Below are 14,387 nucleotides of genomic sequence, written 5' to 3' on the forward strand. Positions count from 1 at the left end.
AACTCCTGGGCTCAAACGAGTCTCCTGCCTCTGCCTCCCAAGTAGCTGGGACCACAGGCGCCTGCCACAATGCTCGGCTGTTTTTTGGTTGCAGCCGTCATTGTTGTTTGGCGGGCCCAGGCTGGATTCGAACCTACCACCTTGGGTGTATGTGGCTGGTGCCTTAGCCACAGGTGCCGAGCCTGTTGTTGTTTTAGCTGGCCTGGGCCAGGTTCAAACCCACCAGCCTCAGTGTACACAGCAGCGCCCTACCCACTGGGCACTACCTCTCTAGTTTTCTTGAGTGAAGACTCTTCCACTTTCTGGCAAGCTATAGGCAACAGCTCATGCCTATACTCCTAGCACGCTGGGAGGCTGCGGAGGGTGGACTGCTTGAGCTCAGGAGTTTAAGACCAGGCTGAGCAAAAGTAAGACCCCATCTCTACTAAAAATACAAAAATCAGCCAGGTATTATGGCAGCCACCTGTAGTCCCAGCTCCTTGGGAGACTGAGGAAAGAGGATAGCTTAAACCCAAGAGTTTCACCATGACACTGTAGCTTGGGCAACAGAGTGAAACCCTGTGTCAAGAAAACGAAACAAACAACAACAAAAAAAACCACAACAGAAAAACCTCTTCTACTCTCTTGTGGTCCTGGAGATGTTGTAAACCATGGCAAATATAAACAAACAAAAAACTTGGTAGCGTCAGTATTGATCCTTATTCTCAAACACAAACTAAGTGAAAACAAATCTAAGATATCTTATCTACATTTTCAATTAACTAAGTGGTTGCAAAATGGGCATTAGAAACTAAATAAGATGGCAGAAAAACCTGGTTTTCTCCTTATATAATTTACTACATTTTAACAACTTTGCAGGCAATTTGGTTTGTTTGTTTTTGAGACAGTCTCACTTTGCTGTCTTTGGTAGAGTGCTGTGGTGTCATAGCTCACAGCAACCTCAAACTCCTGGACTCAAGTGATCCTCTTTCCTCAGTTTTTCTATTTTTAGAGACGAAGTCTCACCTTGCTCAGGTTGGTCTTGAACCCTGACTTCAGGCTGTCTGCTTTCCAGAGTGCTAGGATTACAGGCATAAGCCACCATGTCCAGCAACCACTTTTTTTTTTTTTGGTCACCCTCAGTGGAGTGTCGTGGCATCACAGTTCACAGCAACCTCAAATTCTTGGCCTTAAAGCTATTCTCTTGCCTCAGCCTCCCTGGTAGCTGGGACTATAGGCACCTGCCATAATGCCCTGTTATTTTTTAGAGACAGGATCTCACTCTAGCTCAGGCTGGTCTCAAACTCCTGAGATCAGGCAATCCACCTGCCTCGGCCTCCCAAAGTGCTAGGATTACAGGCTGTGAGCCACTACTCCCAGCCAACCAACTTGTTTTTTAAGCAGATAGAGAAAGGGGCTTCAGACTTATAGCCCAGAACTATTACCTGAGACAGAAGAAAATCCTGTAGCTCCTGTTCCTGATGAGAGAGTGTAATTACTCTTCCATCTCTGTGTACAACCCGGATCTGCTCGACTCCAATATTCAATTGCAGCTGAATGGACCTTTATAGACACGTAAATGAAAAATCAGAAATGTTCAAAATTATCTTATACAATGCCCCAAACGTTAAACTTTAACATCAAAGAAAAAGAAAACAACAGTTAAATATCTATGTGGAAGAAAAGGGGTCTTCTTAGGTTCAACCTCAGAATCAAACTTCCCGCACAGGAGCACAGACACACTGAGCACCAGTCTGCTCACGAGGACACAGATGGACCGCAGCCTGCTGGAGGGCCAGCAGTGTCCTCCACGGCAACAAGATGAGCTCTACACCTGGCATACACGGCACCTGCTCTCACTCAGAGAAGCCTCTTTCCCCACAGGAGCCATAAGCTCTCGTATCACCTCCACAGGCATAGTTTCCAGGGTCTCCACAAGATATGCCCAGTTTTAAAAGTCGCTCCATCCAGGGAAGTTCAAAGGCATTCCCATCAATTACTTAAAATTGCTCCCAGGCCAGATGCAATTTGCCAATCAGAGATAAGCAATGTTGCTTAGTAATATGTACATGACATCTTTCCTTATCACGTTTCCAAGGGATAGAGCCACAGTTAATCAAAGGTCAAATTCTCAGACAGGAAAGGAAAAACGTTTGTTAACATTTTACCTTCTCTTCATGAAATAATCAGCAAACAAATCAAAATATGCACGCTCTATTAATACATAATGTAGAATATGTACACTCTAGGCCAGGCATCCTCAAACTATGCAGGCCACATGCAGCCTGCCGGGTGTTTTTGCCTCCGCTGCCTGTCCTGCTTAGCAGCCGACTCGTCCCGGGACCCGCAGTCAGGCCCTCCAATGGTCTGAGGGACAGTGAACTGGCTCCCTGTTTAAAAAGCTTGAGGACCCTTGGTCTAGGATTAGGTCAAATAGAAAAACTCATAAAATAGTCAATAAATAACACACATATCACTTCACTCTTCTAAAACACCTTGTAAAATTTTAGTGTATGTATTTAAGAAACTCAAAATTCTCCCAAGTCAAAAAATCTGCATAAACAAATGCAGAAAAAATAGCATTTTATCTTTCTTCTTTCCACATTTGATATTTCTTATAACTTTGTTTTATAGTAAATATCTGGAACTAAATTGTTTTGCCAATTGTCTATTATAAAATTTTAATTATTTTAAAAAATTAAAGAGAGAATCTCGCTATCTTGCCCAGGCTGGACTACAGAGACTACAAGATTGTAACTCACAGCAGCCTCAAACTCCCGGACACAAGCAATCCTCAGCCTTTTGACCAGCTGTGTACCACTGTGCCCAGACAAAATTATAGTTTTAATGAATTAAAGTTTACATTGTTTTTTTCAAAAAACCCCTTAAAACTCAGAAGGGTTAAAACAAAAGACACTAACTGATGAAAATTTTAAAATCTTGTTTAAAAAAATAGAAGTTTGAAGGAAGAAGAATTCTTATTATTCACCTTTGGTGGAAACAGCTGTGGCAACCAGTTTGAAGAAAAATTTAGTAGTATTTAAAATTTAAATGTCTTTATTTTTTGACCCAGCAGCTACACTTATAGTGTAGTGTATATTTATCCTATAAATAAAAATACTTGCATATGTACACATTATTTTGCTGGCACCCAACAAAAATGATAGTCAACAGAAGACTGATTAAAAATCCTAGTACATAAAATGGAACATGATAGAGCTATAAAAAAGAATGAGGTAGATCTGTGTATGTGTCAACAAGAAACAATCACCAATAGATGGCCTTCGAGCAACGACTTATTTACATGTTAATGTGTCTGGATTTCTGACCTATCACCACAGGAAAAATTTTAACTCAAAAGACTGCAGAATAATCATGTATTATTTTAAACCCTGTTAAAACGACTGACACAAAAAGGACCTATTCTGTAAAGCATTTCCTGCATACAATTTTTCCTGACTTATCCATTTTGTTCTGATCATGAAACTTGTTGAGCTACTAAGAAAAATATTGAGGAAGAAGCCCCACACTAATTACATATGACTAATAATACGTAGTGAGTTTCTTTTTGAGATAAAAAAATGTTCTGGAAGTAGGCAGTGACAATGGTTACATAACACAAGGAATATACTAAAAACCAGTTAATCTTAAAATGATGAATTTTGGGGTGGCGCCTGTGGCTCAGTGAGTAGGGCACTGGCCCCATATACTGAGGGTGGCGGGTTCGAACCTGGCCCTGGCTAAACTGCAACAAACAAAAATAGGTGGGCATTGTGGTGGGCACCTGTAGTCCCAGCTACTCAGGAGGCTGAGGCAAGAGAATCGCCTAAGCCCAGGAGTTGGAGGTTGCTGTGAGCTAGCACGCCACAGCACTCTACCGAGGGTGATAAAGTGAGATTCTGTCTCTAGGGAAAAAAAAAAAGATAAAATGATGAATTTTGGTTTTGTTTGTTTTGAGTCTCACTTTGTCACCCCAAGTAGAATACCAACAAAAATGACAAGTTGGGTACCAGCCACCTCAAACTCTTGGGCTCAAAGCAAATCTTTTTGCCTCAGCCTCCCTGGTAGCTAAACTACAGGTGCCTGAGATAATACCTGGCTATCTTTTAGACACAGGGTCTCACTCTTGCTCAGGCTGGTCTTGAACTAAGCTCAGGCAATCCACCTGTCTCAGCTTCACAGAGTGCTAGGATTATAGGCGTGAGACACCGCGCCTGGCCCCCAAATGGTGAATTCTATTATGTGAATTATAGTCAGTGTTTCAGAACAGCACACAAAGCTTTGTAAAAGAATTAGAGTACAGGTACGACATACATGCTTGTAAATACACTTTCCTAGAAAGTTGTACAAGAATCTGAACTGACTGAAGTGACTTCTCTTAAGGACTTCGACTTTCCTCCCTTTCTGATTCTGTCAAGGTTACTCGCCACTGACCTTTAACATAATCCCAGTTGCTTTGGTCTTAGTTCTATATATAAATAACTCAATGTTGGTAAGTTTTCTTTTCTTTCCATTATACTCATTCTTTTTGTTATGTAAAATTATTAACACAAACAGAAGCAGACCACAGTATAATGAAAGTCTAAAATCTCATCACTCAGACTTAACATTAAAAACTCATGCCAAGGGTGGTGCGTATGGCTCAAAAGAGTACGGCGCCAGTCCCATATGCCAGAGGTGGCGAGTTCAAACCCAGCCCTGGCCAAAAAAAACCCAAAAAACAAAAAAAACAATTCATGCCAATTACTTCATTTCTATTCAACACCTCCCTCCCTCCCAATCACCTAAATTATTTTCTTTGGGTATAGGGGAAGAAAACTCTGATTCAGCTTCATTCCATCATCATTCCCTGGAAGTTTTAAGACTGATTTCCCTCCCATCATGTACTCTTTTATATTTAATCACATGCTTATCTACTATTTTTCATTTAAAAAAGAATTAAAACACCACATTGAAAAAACAGCATTATAAATGTATTTTCTGCCCCTGCACCTAAGCATGGTGATTTTGTGTTTCACAGTCTGTTTTGCTCATTGTGGCTAGTTAGGTCTGTTTGAAATAAAGCAATACTTTTTTTTTTCCTTTGAGACAAAAGTTTCACTCTGTCACCCTCAGTAGAGTGCAGTGGCATCGCAGCTCACAGCAACCTCAAACTCTTGGGCTCAAATGATTCTCTTGCCTCAGTCTCCCAAATAGCTGGGACTACAGATGCTGCTACAATGCCCCGCTAGTTTTAGAGGTGAGGTCTTGCTCTTGCTTAGGCTGGTCTTGAACTTGATCTCAGGCAATCCACCTGCTTTGGTCTCTCAGAGTGCTAAAATTGCAGGCATGAGCCTTGGCACCAGGCCTCGAAGCAAAGCAATACTTACAAAATAAAAAGTACTCACAGGCCCTGACCAATGTTTACTCGTGGCCCTCTCAGACTGAGGAAGGGTCCTCAGCTGTATGCCATCAGGTGGTAAATGGGCAAGTGGCTCAACGGTGGCCCCTAACACCCTCATGGCTACCAGCCAATTTGCAAATCAAATAGGCTGCCTCTCTAGGAATGCTAGGGACAAAAATAACCTAGCACCCTTCACAGCCATAACTCGGCTGTAAGGGCATAAATATGAACTGAGTTAGACCCAGGATCAATACTAGGTGAGAAGAGAGCTAAAACTCAGGTGTTCTGGGCATAACACAGACAGTATAGACAGGCACTAACAGCAACAGCCCCACTTATTCCAAGCACACTAAACTTGCCATAGCTACCAGGTAAGAAATGAAGTGGACCTAGAGACTGAGGTGAGGTAGCTTTCCGCTTGTTGTTGGGGTTCATTTTTCACCATAGCTCAAATAAACATTTACCTACTAGAGACTATTTTAGACATCCTTACCTCTCATTCTTACAAATACTCTACAGTTGACATAATTTACAGGAATGTAATGCCATCCTATCAAATAAAAACCAAAAGCTTAATATAATCACTCAGCAAACAGCAATACATAATAAGCAACATAAAAGTGTATAACTTTTATTTTTGACACTTACTTGCATATCTGTTCATAGCCTTGTGACGTGATTAAAACTTTCACACTAGACTCGTAAACATCATTGATATTGGACCAATGAGCCTGTATCTGAGGATCCTCAATTCGACTTGCTAAGCTGTCAATGGTCGCAGCAGTTCTTTTAAAGAAAAGAAGTTCAACTTTTAAAAAACTCATCATATAAAATGATAGGATTATAAATTACTCATTAACTTCACGAAAATTTGAAAACTGGATAACTACTTTTTAAAAATACCACTACATATATACATATATATTTTTTTGAGATAGTCTCATTTTTTGCCTCTCAGTAGAGTGCTATGATGTCACAGCTCACAGCAACCTCAGACTCTTGGGCCTACCTGATTCTCTTGCCTCAGCCTCCCAAGTAGCTGGGACTACAGGCACCCACACAACATCCGGCTATTTTTAGGGATGAGGTCTCACTCTGGCCCAGGCTGGTCTCGAACCTGTTAGTTCAGGCAATCCACCCACCTCAGCCTCCCAAGTGAGGGACTACAGGCATGAGCCACTGTGCCCGGCCAAAAAAAATGTATTTTAGAGAAAGGAAGAGGTGCTTCTGAGAACCTCTTTCACATTGCGCTGCTGTGGTTCTGAGCCTCACATTCCAATGTACTCTCATCACATTCTCCTGGCTTATCTCAACTCAGGGTGGGTTTATCCTCCTTTAAGTGTTCCGGCCTTCTTACACCTCAGGAAAGCTGGTCAGGACACAAGTGAGAAGGACATTTCTAGGGTACTAACTGATATAAATCAATCATAAATGTCAACATCTCTTGTAATGAAAAAGCTTGGGACATATCACATCTAGACCTATTACCATAATGGAATTACAATCATATTCAAGAGAAACTAGAGGTGACGCTTTTTTGCAATAATCAAAACCTTATACTTCAAGAAAGAAAAATATGATAAATACAAATGAGAAATAAAAATCACTTAGTGTTCATTATGTACCAAGTACTGTAATAAATGCTTTCCTGAACTATTTAATCTTACTAACAACCTTGTGTGTTAGGTAGGCACTACTGTTATCTCCACTTTTCAGAAGAGGAAAATGAAGCTTAATAGTGTTAAATAACTTACCCAAGGCCACATATGTATAAGCTGGGGTATAAGACCTGGCAGTTTAACTCCAGAACCAAAATCCTGGGAATTTAATTTCAAAGCCAGAAATCTATCCTTTATATGTTGGATATACAACTATAACCAACTATACACACTAGTCAACAGCCACTACTTAAAACCAAAGCATGAATCATGTAAATTAGCTCAACTGATCTTCCTGCCTCAGCCTCCTGAGTAGTAAGGACTATAGGTTACCATGACTGGCTAACTTTTTATTTTTTGTAGAGGCTGGAGTCTTCTTATTCTTGAATTCTTCAGTTCTTCTATTGCTTAGGTTAGTCTTGAACTCCTAAACTCAAGTGATCCCCTGTGCCTCAGCCTCCCAAAGTGTTGGGCTTATAGGCATAATCCATCATGCCCAGCAAGTTTCTCTTCTTTTTCTATGACTTGTTTCCCTGACAGTGTTTCCTAATTCCCACAACAGACAGATTTGTTATGTGACTATGTTCTGCTCAGCATTACAGGTATCAGCAAATTATAAACAAAAATATCTAGCAACTGAGAACTGAGAAATAATTCATTAAATATTTATGCAATAAAATATTACACAGCTATTTAATTTCTTTCAATAGGACTTAATGAAAGATTAAAATACAATATAATACAAAGTGAAAACAGGATATAAAATTCTGTTTTGTTTTCATTTTTTTGTGGTATCCTCCTGAGTGAAGTACAAACTCAAGAGGACACAAAATTTTCGAATCTCAGATTGTTAAAAAAAAAAAAAAAACACCCACTCTATCCAACATACATAAAAATGTTAGCTTTTTTCTTTTTTTTTTGAGACAGAGTCTCAAGCTGTTGCCCGAGGGTAGAGTGCTGTGGCATCATAGCTCATAGCAACTTCTAACTCCTGGACTCAAGCCATCCTCTTGCCTCAATTTTTCAATTTTTAGTACAGAGTCTTGCTTTTTGCTGAAGCTGGTCTTGAAATGACCAATGTAATACCTCAAACTATCCACCTGCCTTGGCCTCCCACAGTGTTAGGATTACAGGTATGAGCCACCACGCCCGGCCTAGCATTTTTTTTTTTAATTGAGACAGAGTCTCAATTTGTTGCCCAGGCTAGAGTGCCGTGGTGTCAACCTAGCTCATAGTAAGTTCAAATACCTGGGTTCAAGTGATCCTCCTCCTAAATATGGAACTAATAGGTACAAGCCACTAGGCCTGGCTAATTTTTCTATTCATTAGCATGTCAATAACAGTAGTGATAATTTCACTGTGTATAGTACTATACAGATAGGTCTTTTTTTAATTATTAAACTTCTTGCATATTGGAACATTATTTCAATAACCAGGGGGTAAACTAACATTTTTTAATGCTTTGCTGCTTCCAAGGATATACTTACTACTCTGAAATTTATAATGGTTCTAAAGATAGTAATTTCTGTACCCCTCATTATTTCAGGGACTATTTACTTTATGGTTAATCAGAAATTTCCAAGATAAGCAATACACTCAAATTAACAGCTTCTACTAACTGAAATATACACATAGAAAGTAGTAACCCACCATATTAATATATTTTATTGCTTATAAGGAACTTCTGCATACATTGTTTAGTAAGATCCTAGGACCAAGCTCCTGTACCCACAATTGATGGATCGCTAAACGGAGGCCACAGACACCAAATGCCTTGTCCAAAGTCACTAAGCAAGTGGTGTGGCAGGTTACATACATCCTTCATCCCAAATTCCCTGTCCTTTCACTGTACCATCCTGTCTTCTCTATTCCTTTTACTAAAAATTGAAGGATCTAAATTTTCCTTCTAAGATAATAAAGTAAGGTGCTAATAAAACCATGACTGTATTAACAAGAGAAAATTGAAAATTAAAAACAAAATATCATTTATTGAATGATAACATTGAAATTCTGATGTACTATCAAGGTACAATTACGAATGAAGTAAAAACAGACCTCTTCATCAAATTCCAATAATAAACACAACACCCTTTAGCAGTGAAAAAGATATATTTTTGCCCAATCATGCCAAACTCTTTTGTAAACAATATAAAGGAAAGAAAATGAGCTCTGTAGTTATACAGACCTGGATGTAAATCCTGGTTTTACTACTTTTTAGGTAGGTTAACTCTGAGCAAAGTATATAATATAAACTTCTCTAAACCTCAATGTTCTCATCAGTAAAAATTCGGTTAATAAAGGCCAGGCACAGTACCTCACACCTAAATCCTACCACTGTGGGAGGCCGAGGCAGGTGGATTGCTTGAGCTCAGGAGTGAGTTCAACACTAGCCTGAGCAAGAGTGAGACCTCATCTCTAAAAATACCCTAGAGTTGGGGTGGATGCCTGTAGTTCCAGTTACTTAGGAGGGTAAGGCAAGAGAATCACTTGAGCCCAAGAATTTGAAGTTTCTGTGAGCTACGATACTGCGGTACTCTACTTCGGATGACAAAGTGAGACTCTGTCTCAAAAAAAAAAAAAAAAGTTAAAATATTACCTACTCCAAAGAACAAGGATTAAATAAGCCAACATATGGGAAAGTGCCTTCTAAACCCTAAAGTGTACAAAAACAAAAAATACAGAAAGCTTCAAAAGAAACTCAAACCAATTCAGAAATAAATATCTCAGGGCTGGGTTTCGTCATATGAAGAATTTAGTGCCAATGTTAGAAATACATCGTTAGATCAGCAGCAGAGCTAAGACTTCCCCATACTTGCCAGGACCCAGTCTACTACATTGTGGCCACCACCTTCCTCTCCCTGGAAAAAAAAGTTAATCAAAAGAAATACGTGAAATAATAGAGGAAAATTAATTGCAATCTCAAAGAAAAAATGGTTACTTTGTTCATCCTTACCTACTTCTCAGAAAAATATGCTTTGCTTGTTTAATTATTTTTTCCAGAAGCCCTTCACTGGACTGTAATGAATTGATTTCATTTTTATCAAAGGCTTGAGGACCTGAAAGTCTCATTCTCTTGTGGCCAAAAGGTGCGCTTGCTGGATGAGGCATCATGACAGAACTCAAGGTCTGTTTATGAAACTAACAAAAACAGCCATTTAAATGATCAATGCCCACATAATAAACACTACACAATATTTATTCCAAACACAGCTCACATCCTGGAAATACTGAAAGCAACAGATTTTAACAATCTTGGCAGAGATGAATGCTAATATCTACTAGGTCACGCATAATATAGGTCCTCTTTAAAGCAAACGGTCCTTTTTAAGCTGTAATTTGTTCTTTTTTCACATCAGATGAGTAATGTGCATAAGTAACAAGGTTCCTGTTCGAGTGAGGCTTGAGTATAAAAACCCCAATCATTTGGCTTTTGAACCACAAAAGGATCTTAAGCTATAACTGTTATTGTTAAAAGTTTTAAAATATAAATAACATTCTTCATTGAATCTCATCGACAGAACACATGCAATCAGTAAATAGTTATTCTATTATACCCTGGATTAGAGGTTCCTGAACTTAGCTGCCTATCAATTCCTTCTGAGGAGCTTTTTAAAAGCACTGACTCTAGCGCCATCACAATCAACTGAACCAGATTTTGGGGTGTGGTAGGGGAAGCTGTAACATGTACCTATGAAATTTCTCAGGAGATTCTTTTGAAATCAGCCTAAACTGTGAAGCAGCAATGTGGAAACACGTTTGTAACCTATTATATAAGTAGAGTAAGTAACTGTTCAGTTCACAGACTTTGGCAAGACATTTTTACATTTTTCCTTATACACTCTCTCATCCCCATCAGAATCACTCCTCTCTCTGTACTCTTTAGAATACTTCTATTATAACATTTTGTATATTTCAACCACCAGAAGGTATGCTTGGGAACAGAGACTGTACTACATATTCTGATTATCTCTGTATTCCCCCAGCACGTAGCAAAGATTAGCAGAGGGGGTAAGTCTGTGTATATTCATTGCCCTGAATATGCTCACAACAATACAAAGAAAAACACTTATTCCATTACCTCCCTAATCAGTAGATGCAAATTATGCTCAAGGACGTAAAGGTGGTCTTCTGGGCTTTGCTTCTCAGTAGCAGATTTTTGTGATTTCTTATCATTTGAAGAATGGCACAAAGAAATAGATAACTGCAAACCTATTTATAAAAAGAGGAGGACAGATACAAATAAGCTAAAACATGGAAAGGTACAAACTGTCTTCATAAAGAACAATCATAGTCCTTTCTCAAAAGACACTTCTAAACATGAAGATCAGGCCTCATGATTAATATTTTATACCACAATGACTCTACTCATGAATATAATAAATACCATGTATTTTAACTATTCAAATTCTGTTGACCTATAATAATGGCTGTTGACCTTGAGCTATGGCTAAAAACAGGTGGACAAAAATCTATATATTGTTTCTGCCTGGCTTTAAAGTAACAGAGTTGGTACCTGGTCCTACAGAGTAAAAGACACACACTCCTCCGTGCGCCCATGTGAACCAGGATAGAATCATGCCCCACCAAAGCCTATTTCCTTGATAAGATCTCAGAAGACAGTCCTTAGGATTTATATAACAAGTATACAGCTAACTATAAACTGACCTTCAGGGTAAGACTAACTCTTCTGAATAATACGATTAAAATGCATTTCTACAAATTTAGAAATGTTTCGAGTTAACATTTTTAAACTCATTTAAATAAAGCAGAATCCCTGAAAGATCTCACCTCACTTCAAAGCAACTATTGCTAAATAGCAGCCACAGTAGTGCAATTTTTTAATAAACAGTAGAACCTCCATCAGTTGACCACCCTAGGGACTATAACAAACTGGTTAATACGTGGAGGTGGTCAACACAGGAACTAGGCCTACTGTACTGATACGTACATGTGGCATATGCCTGGTCTATGAAAATCAGGACAACTTAAGGAGGTGGTCCATGTAGGAAAGTGGTTAAGTATTGAAGTTGTACCGTATACTGTTTTAAAAATCCAGGAATCACACTAATTAGAACACAGAATAGAATTAATAGGGTAGGCTGTATTACACGCTTTCCTGGCTGCCATTACGGACAGCACGTTACCTCTTTGCTCTTAGCATTCTTTCAACACACCCAAATAACTATCCTCTTTCTTCTGTTCCCCAAACTACACAATCCTGTTGATAAGTCTCAAAAGGGCTAGCTGCTCTTACTTGGAAAGGGCTGAGAGATAATCTGGTTTTTCACCACAATGTGAGGGATCTGTGATTTAATTTGAACAGCTTCCCGAGAAAGCTGTGCAAAAATTTCTTTACACAAGAGAACATTCTGTGCTGCTTCTAATTTTGTCTGCCAATGTGGGGAACCTGAAAGACAAGGGATATATGTATATATTAATTGTCTAATCATATTATACATTAACTAGCTTAAACAGTGATTTGAATACATTCAACAAAAGTTCAGACCATATTCTTTCAAAAATATAAAAATCGCACTTCTTTTACACATAGAAAACTAGTAAATGAGTCCAACCTTAAAAAAAACAAATCAAAAAACTGGGCTTGGCGCCTGCAGCTCAACAGCTAGGGCACCAGCCATATACACCAGGACTGGTGGGTTTGAACCTGGCTCAGGCCTGCCAAACAACAACTATAACAACAATAACAAAAAATAGCTGGGTATTGTGGTGGGAGCCTATAGTCCCAGCTACTTGGAAGGCTGAGGCAAGAGAATCGCTTAAGGCCAAGAGTTTGAGGTTGCTGTGAACTGTGACACCACAGCACTCTACCAAGGGCGACATAGTGCGACTCTGTCTCAAAAAAAAAAAAAAAAATTGGGCCAAGCAAGTTCTCAAATCTGTAATCTCAGCACTTTGGGAGGCCAAAATGGAGCCAGAAATTCAAGATCAGCTTGGACAACATACTGGAAGACCCTGTCTCTACAAAAATACAGAATAATTAGCCAGGTGTGGTGGTACACACCTGTAGTCCTACCTACTTAGGAGGCTGAGGCAGGAGGATTGCCTGAGCCCAGGAGTTTGAGGTTGAAGTGAGCTATGATGACACCATTGCATCCTACTCCTGGAAAGAGCAAGACTTTGTCTTGAAAAAAAAAAATAAAAAGCACAGTCACTTACTAATCCTTTATTAACAAATTTTAGCAGTATATTTCTTTCTTTCTTTTTTTTTTTTTTTTGAGACAGAGCCTCAAGCTGTCACCCTGGGTAGAGTGACATAGAGTCACAGCTCACAGCAACCTCCAACTCCAGAGCTCAAGCGATTCTCCTGCTTCCACCTCCCAAGTAGCTGGGACTACAGGTGCCCGCCACAACACCTGGCTATTTTTTGGTTGCAGCTGTCATTGTTGTTTGGTGGGCCCAGGCTAGATTCAAACCCACCAACTCCGGTGTATGCGGCTGGCGCCTTAGCCATTTGAGTCACAAGTGCTGAGCCAGTAGTATATTTCTAATGGTTCTTACTCCAAAATACATATTTTTCTATTTTTTCCTACCTCTATTTATCTTCATTTATTTATAAATGTTAAGCTTGGATAAGTTAGAGGATGGAACATAACTACACCTGGTTTAGTTTTGGGCAAAGGTCGTCTGAAGAGGTTAATGGTACCAAGATCACCTATGTCTGGAGCCTGTTTTTGAATTGAAACCTATATGAAAATAAAAACATTAAAAAAAAACAGTCAGCAAATTTGCTTCAGGGCTTGTAATCAGAAATTACTGGAAAAACACTTCAACTAATACCTTAATATATGCAGACCCCTCCAAATCACTAGGAATTTGGACATCAAGGGGACAGTAATCTTCAGGTATCTTTTTATCCAGATCAATATCTGTATTCTTTATAACTTCAAATGTACCATGATGGAGAAAGAGAGATCCTAATGGAGTATTAAAGACAGGAAAATAAGAAACAGTTAATATATACTATTATGTACATAATTCACAGCCACAAATAACAAACATTATTACGTACATAATAATTCACATATATTATTATGTACATAATAATTCACAGTCCTGTTCCTACTAAAAATATATGTGTTTAGGGAGAAAAGGTGAGAAATGGTGAGCAAAAGGAGGAAAGAAAGCAGAAAAAAAAAGTTATTTATAATACCTTAAAAAAATTCTTTAGTCTACTGATATAAGATGAACTCTACAGGCCATCTAAATTGTTTTATTCCAAGGGAGTTTTAATATAAATGAGTATACTTTTATTTATTTATTTATTTTTTTTTTGAGACAGAGCCTCAAGCTGTCCCCCTGGGTAGAGTGCCGTGGCATTACAGCTCACAGCAACCTCCAACTCCTGG

The 14,387-nt window shown here is 38.9% G+C and overlaps 1 protein-coding gene and 1 pseudogene across 1 annotated transcript in view; both read right to left on the reverse strand.

The window, feature by feature from the left end:
* Positions 1-14,387, reverse strand: part of MED17 (mediator complex subunit 17) — a 28,006-nt gene that overhangs the window by 4,781 nt on the left and 8,838 nt on the right. The window contains exons 4-10 of the mRNA XM_003780822.2: positions 13,819-13,955; positions 13,640-13,724; positions 12,275-12,427; positions 11,099-11,229; positions 9,974-10,158; positions 6,011-6,148; positions 1,425-1,542 (exon numbers count right to left, since the gene is read on the reverse strand). Of these exons, the coding sequence (XP_003780870.1) occupies positions 1,425-1,542; positions 6,011-6,148; positions 9,974-10,158; positions 11,099-11,229; positions 12,275-12,427; positions 13,640-13,724; positions 13,819-13,955 (947 nt within the window). The remainder of the gene's footprint in view (positions 1-1,424; positions 1,543-6,010; positions 6,149-9,973; positions 10,159-11,098; positions 11,230-12,274; positions 12,428-13,639; positions 13,725-13,818; positions 13,956-14,387) is intronic.
* On the reverse strand, positions 10,371-10,467 carry LOC111724697 (annotated as a pseudogene).

Source organism: Otolemur garnettii, unplaced genomic scaffold, assembly GCF_000181295.1.
Source record: "Otolemur garnettii isolate 467f Iridium unplaced genomic scaffold, OtoGar3 scaffold00001, whole genome shotgun sequence".
NCBI classification, from domain to species: domain Eukaryota; kingdom Metazoa; phylum Chordata; class Mammalia; order Primates; family Galagidae; genus Otolemur; species Otolemur garnettii.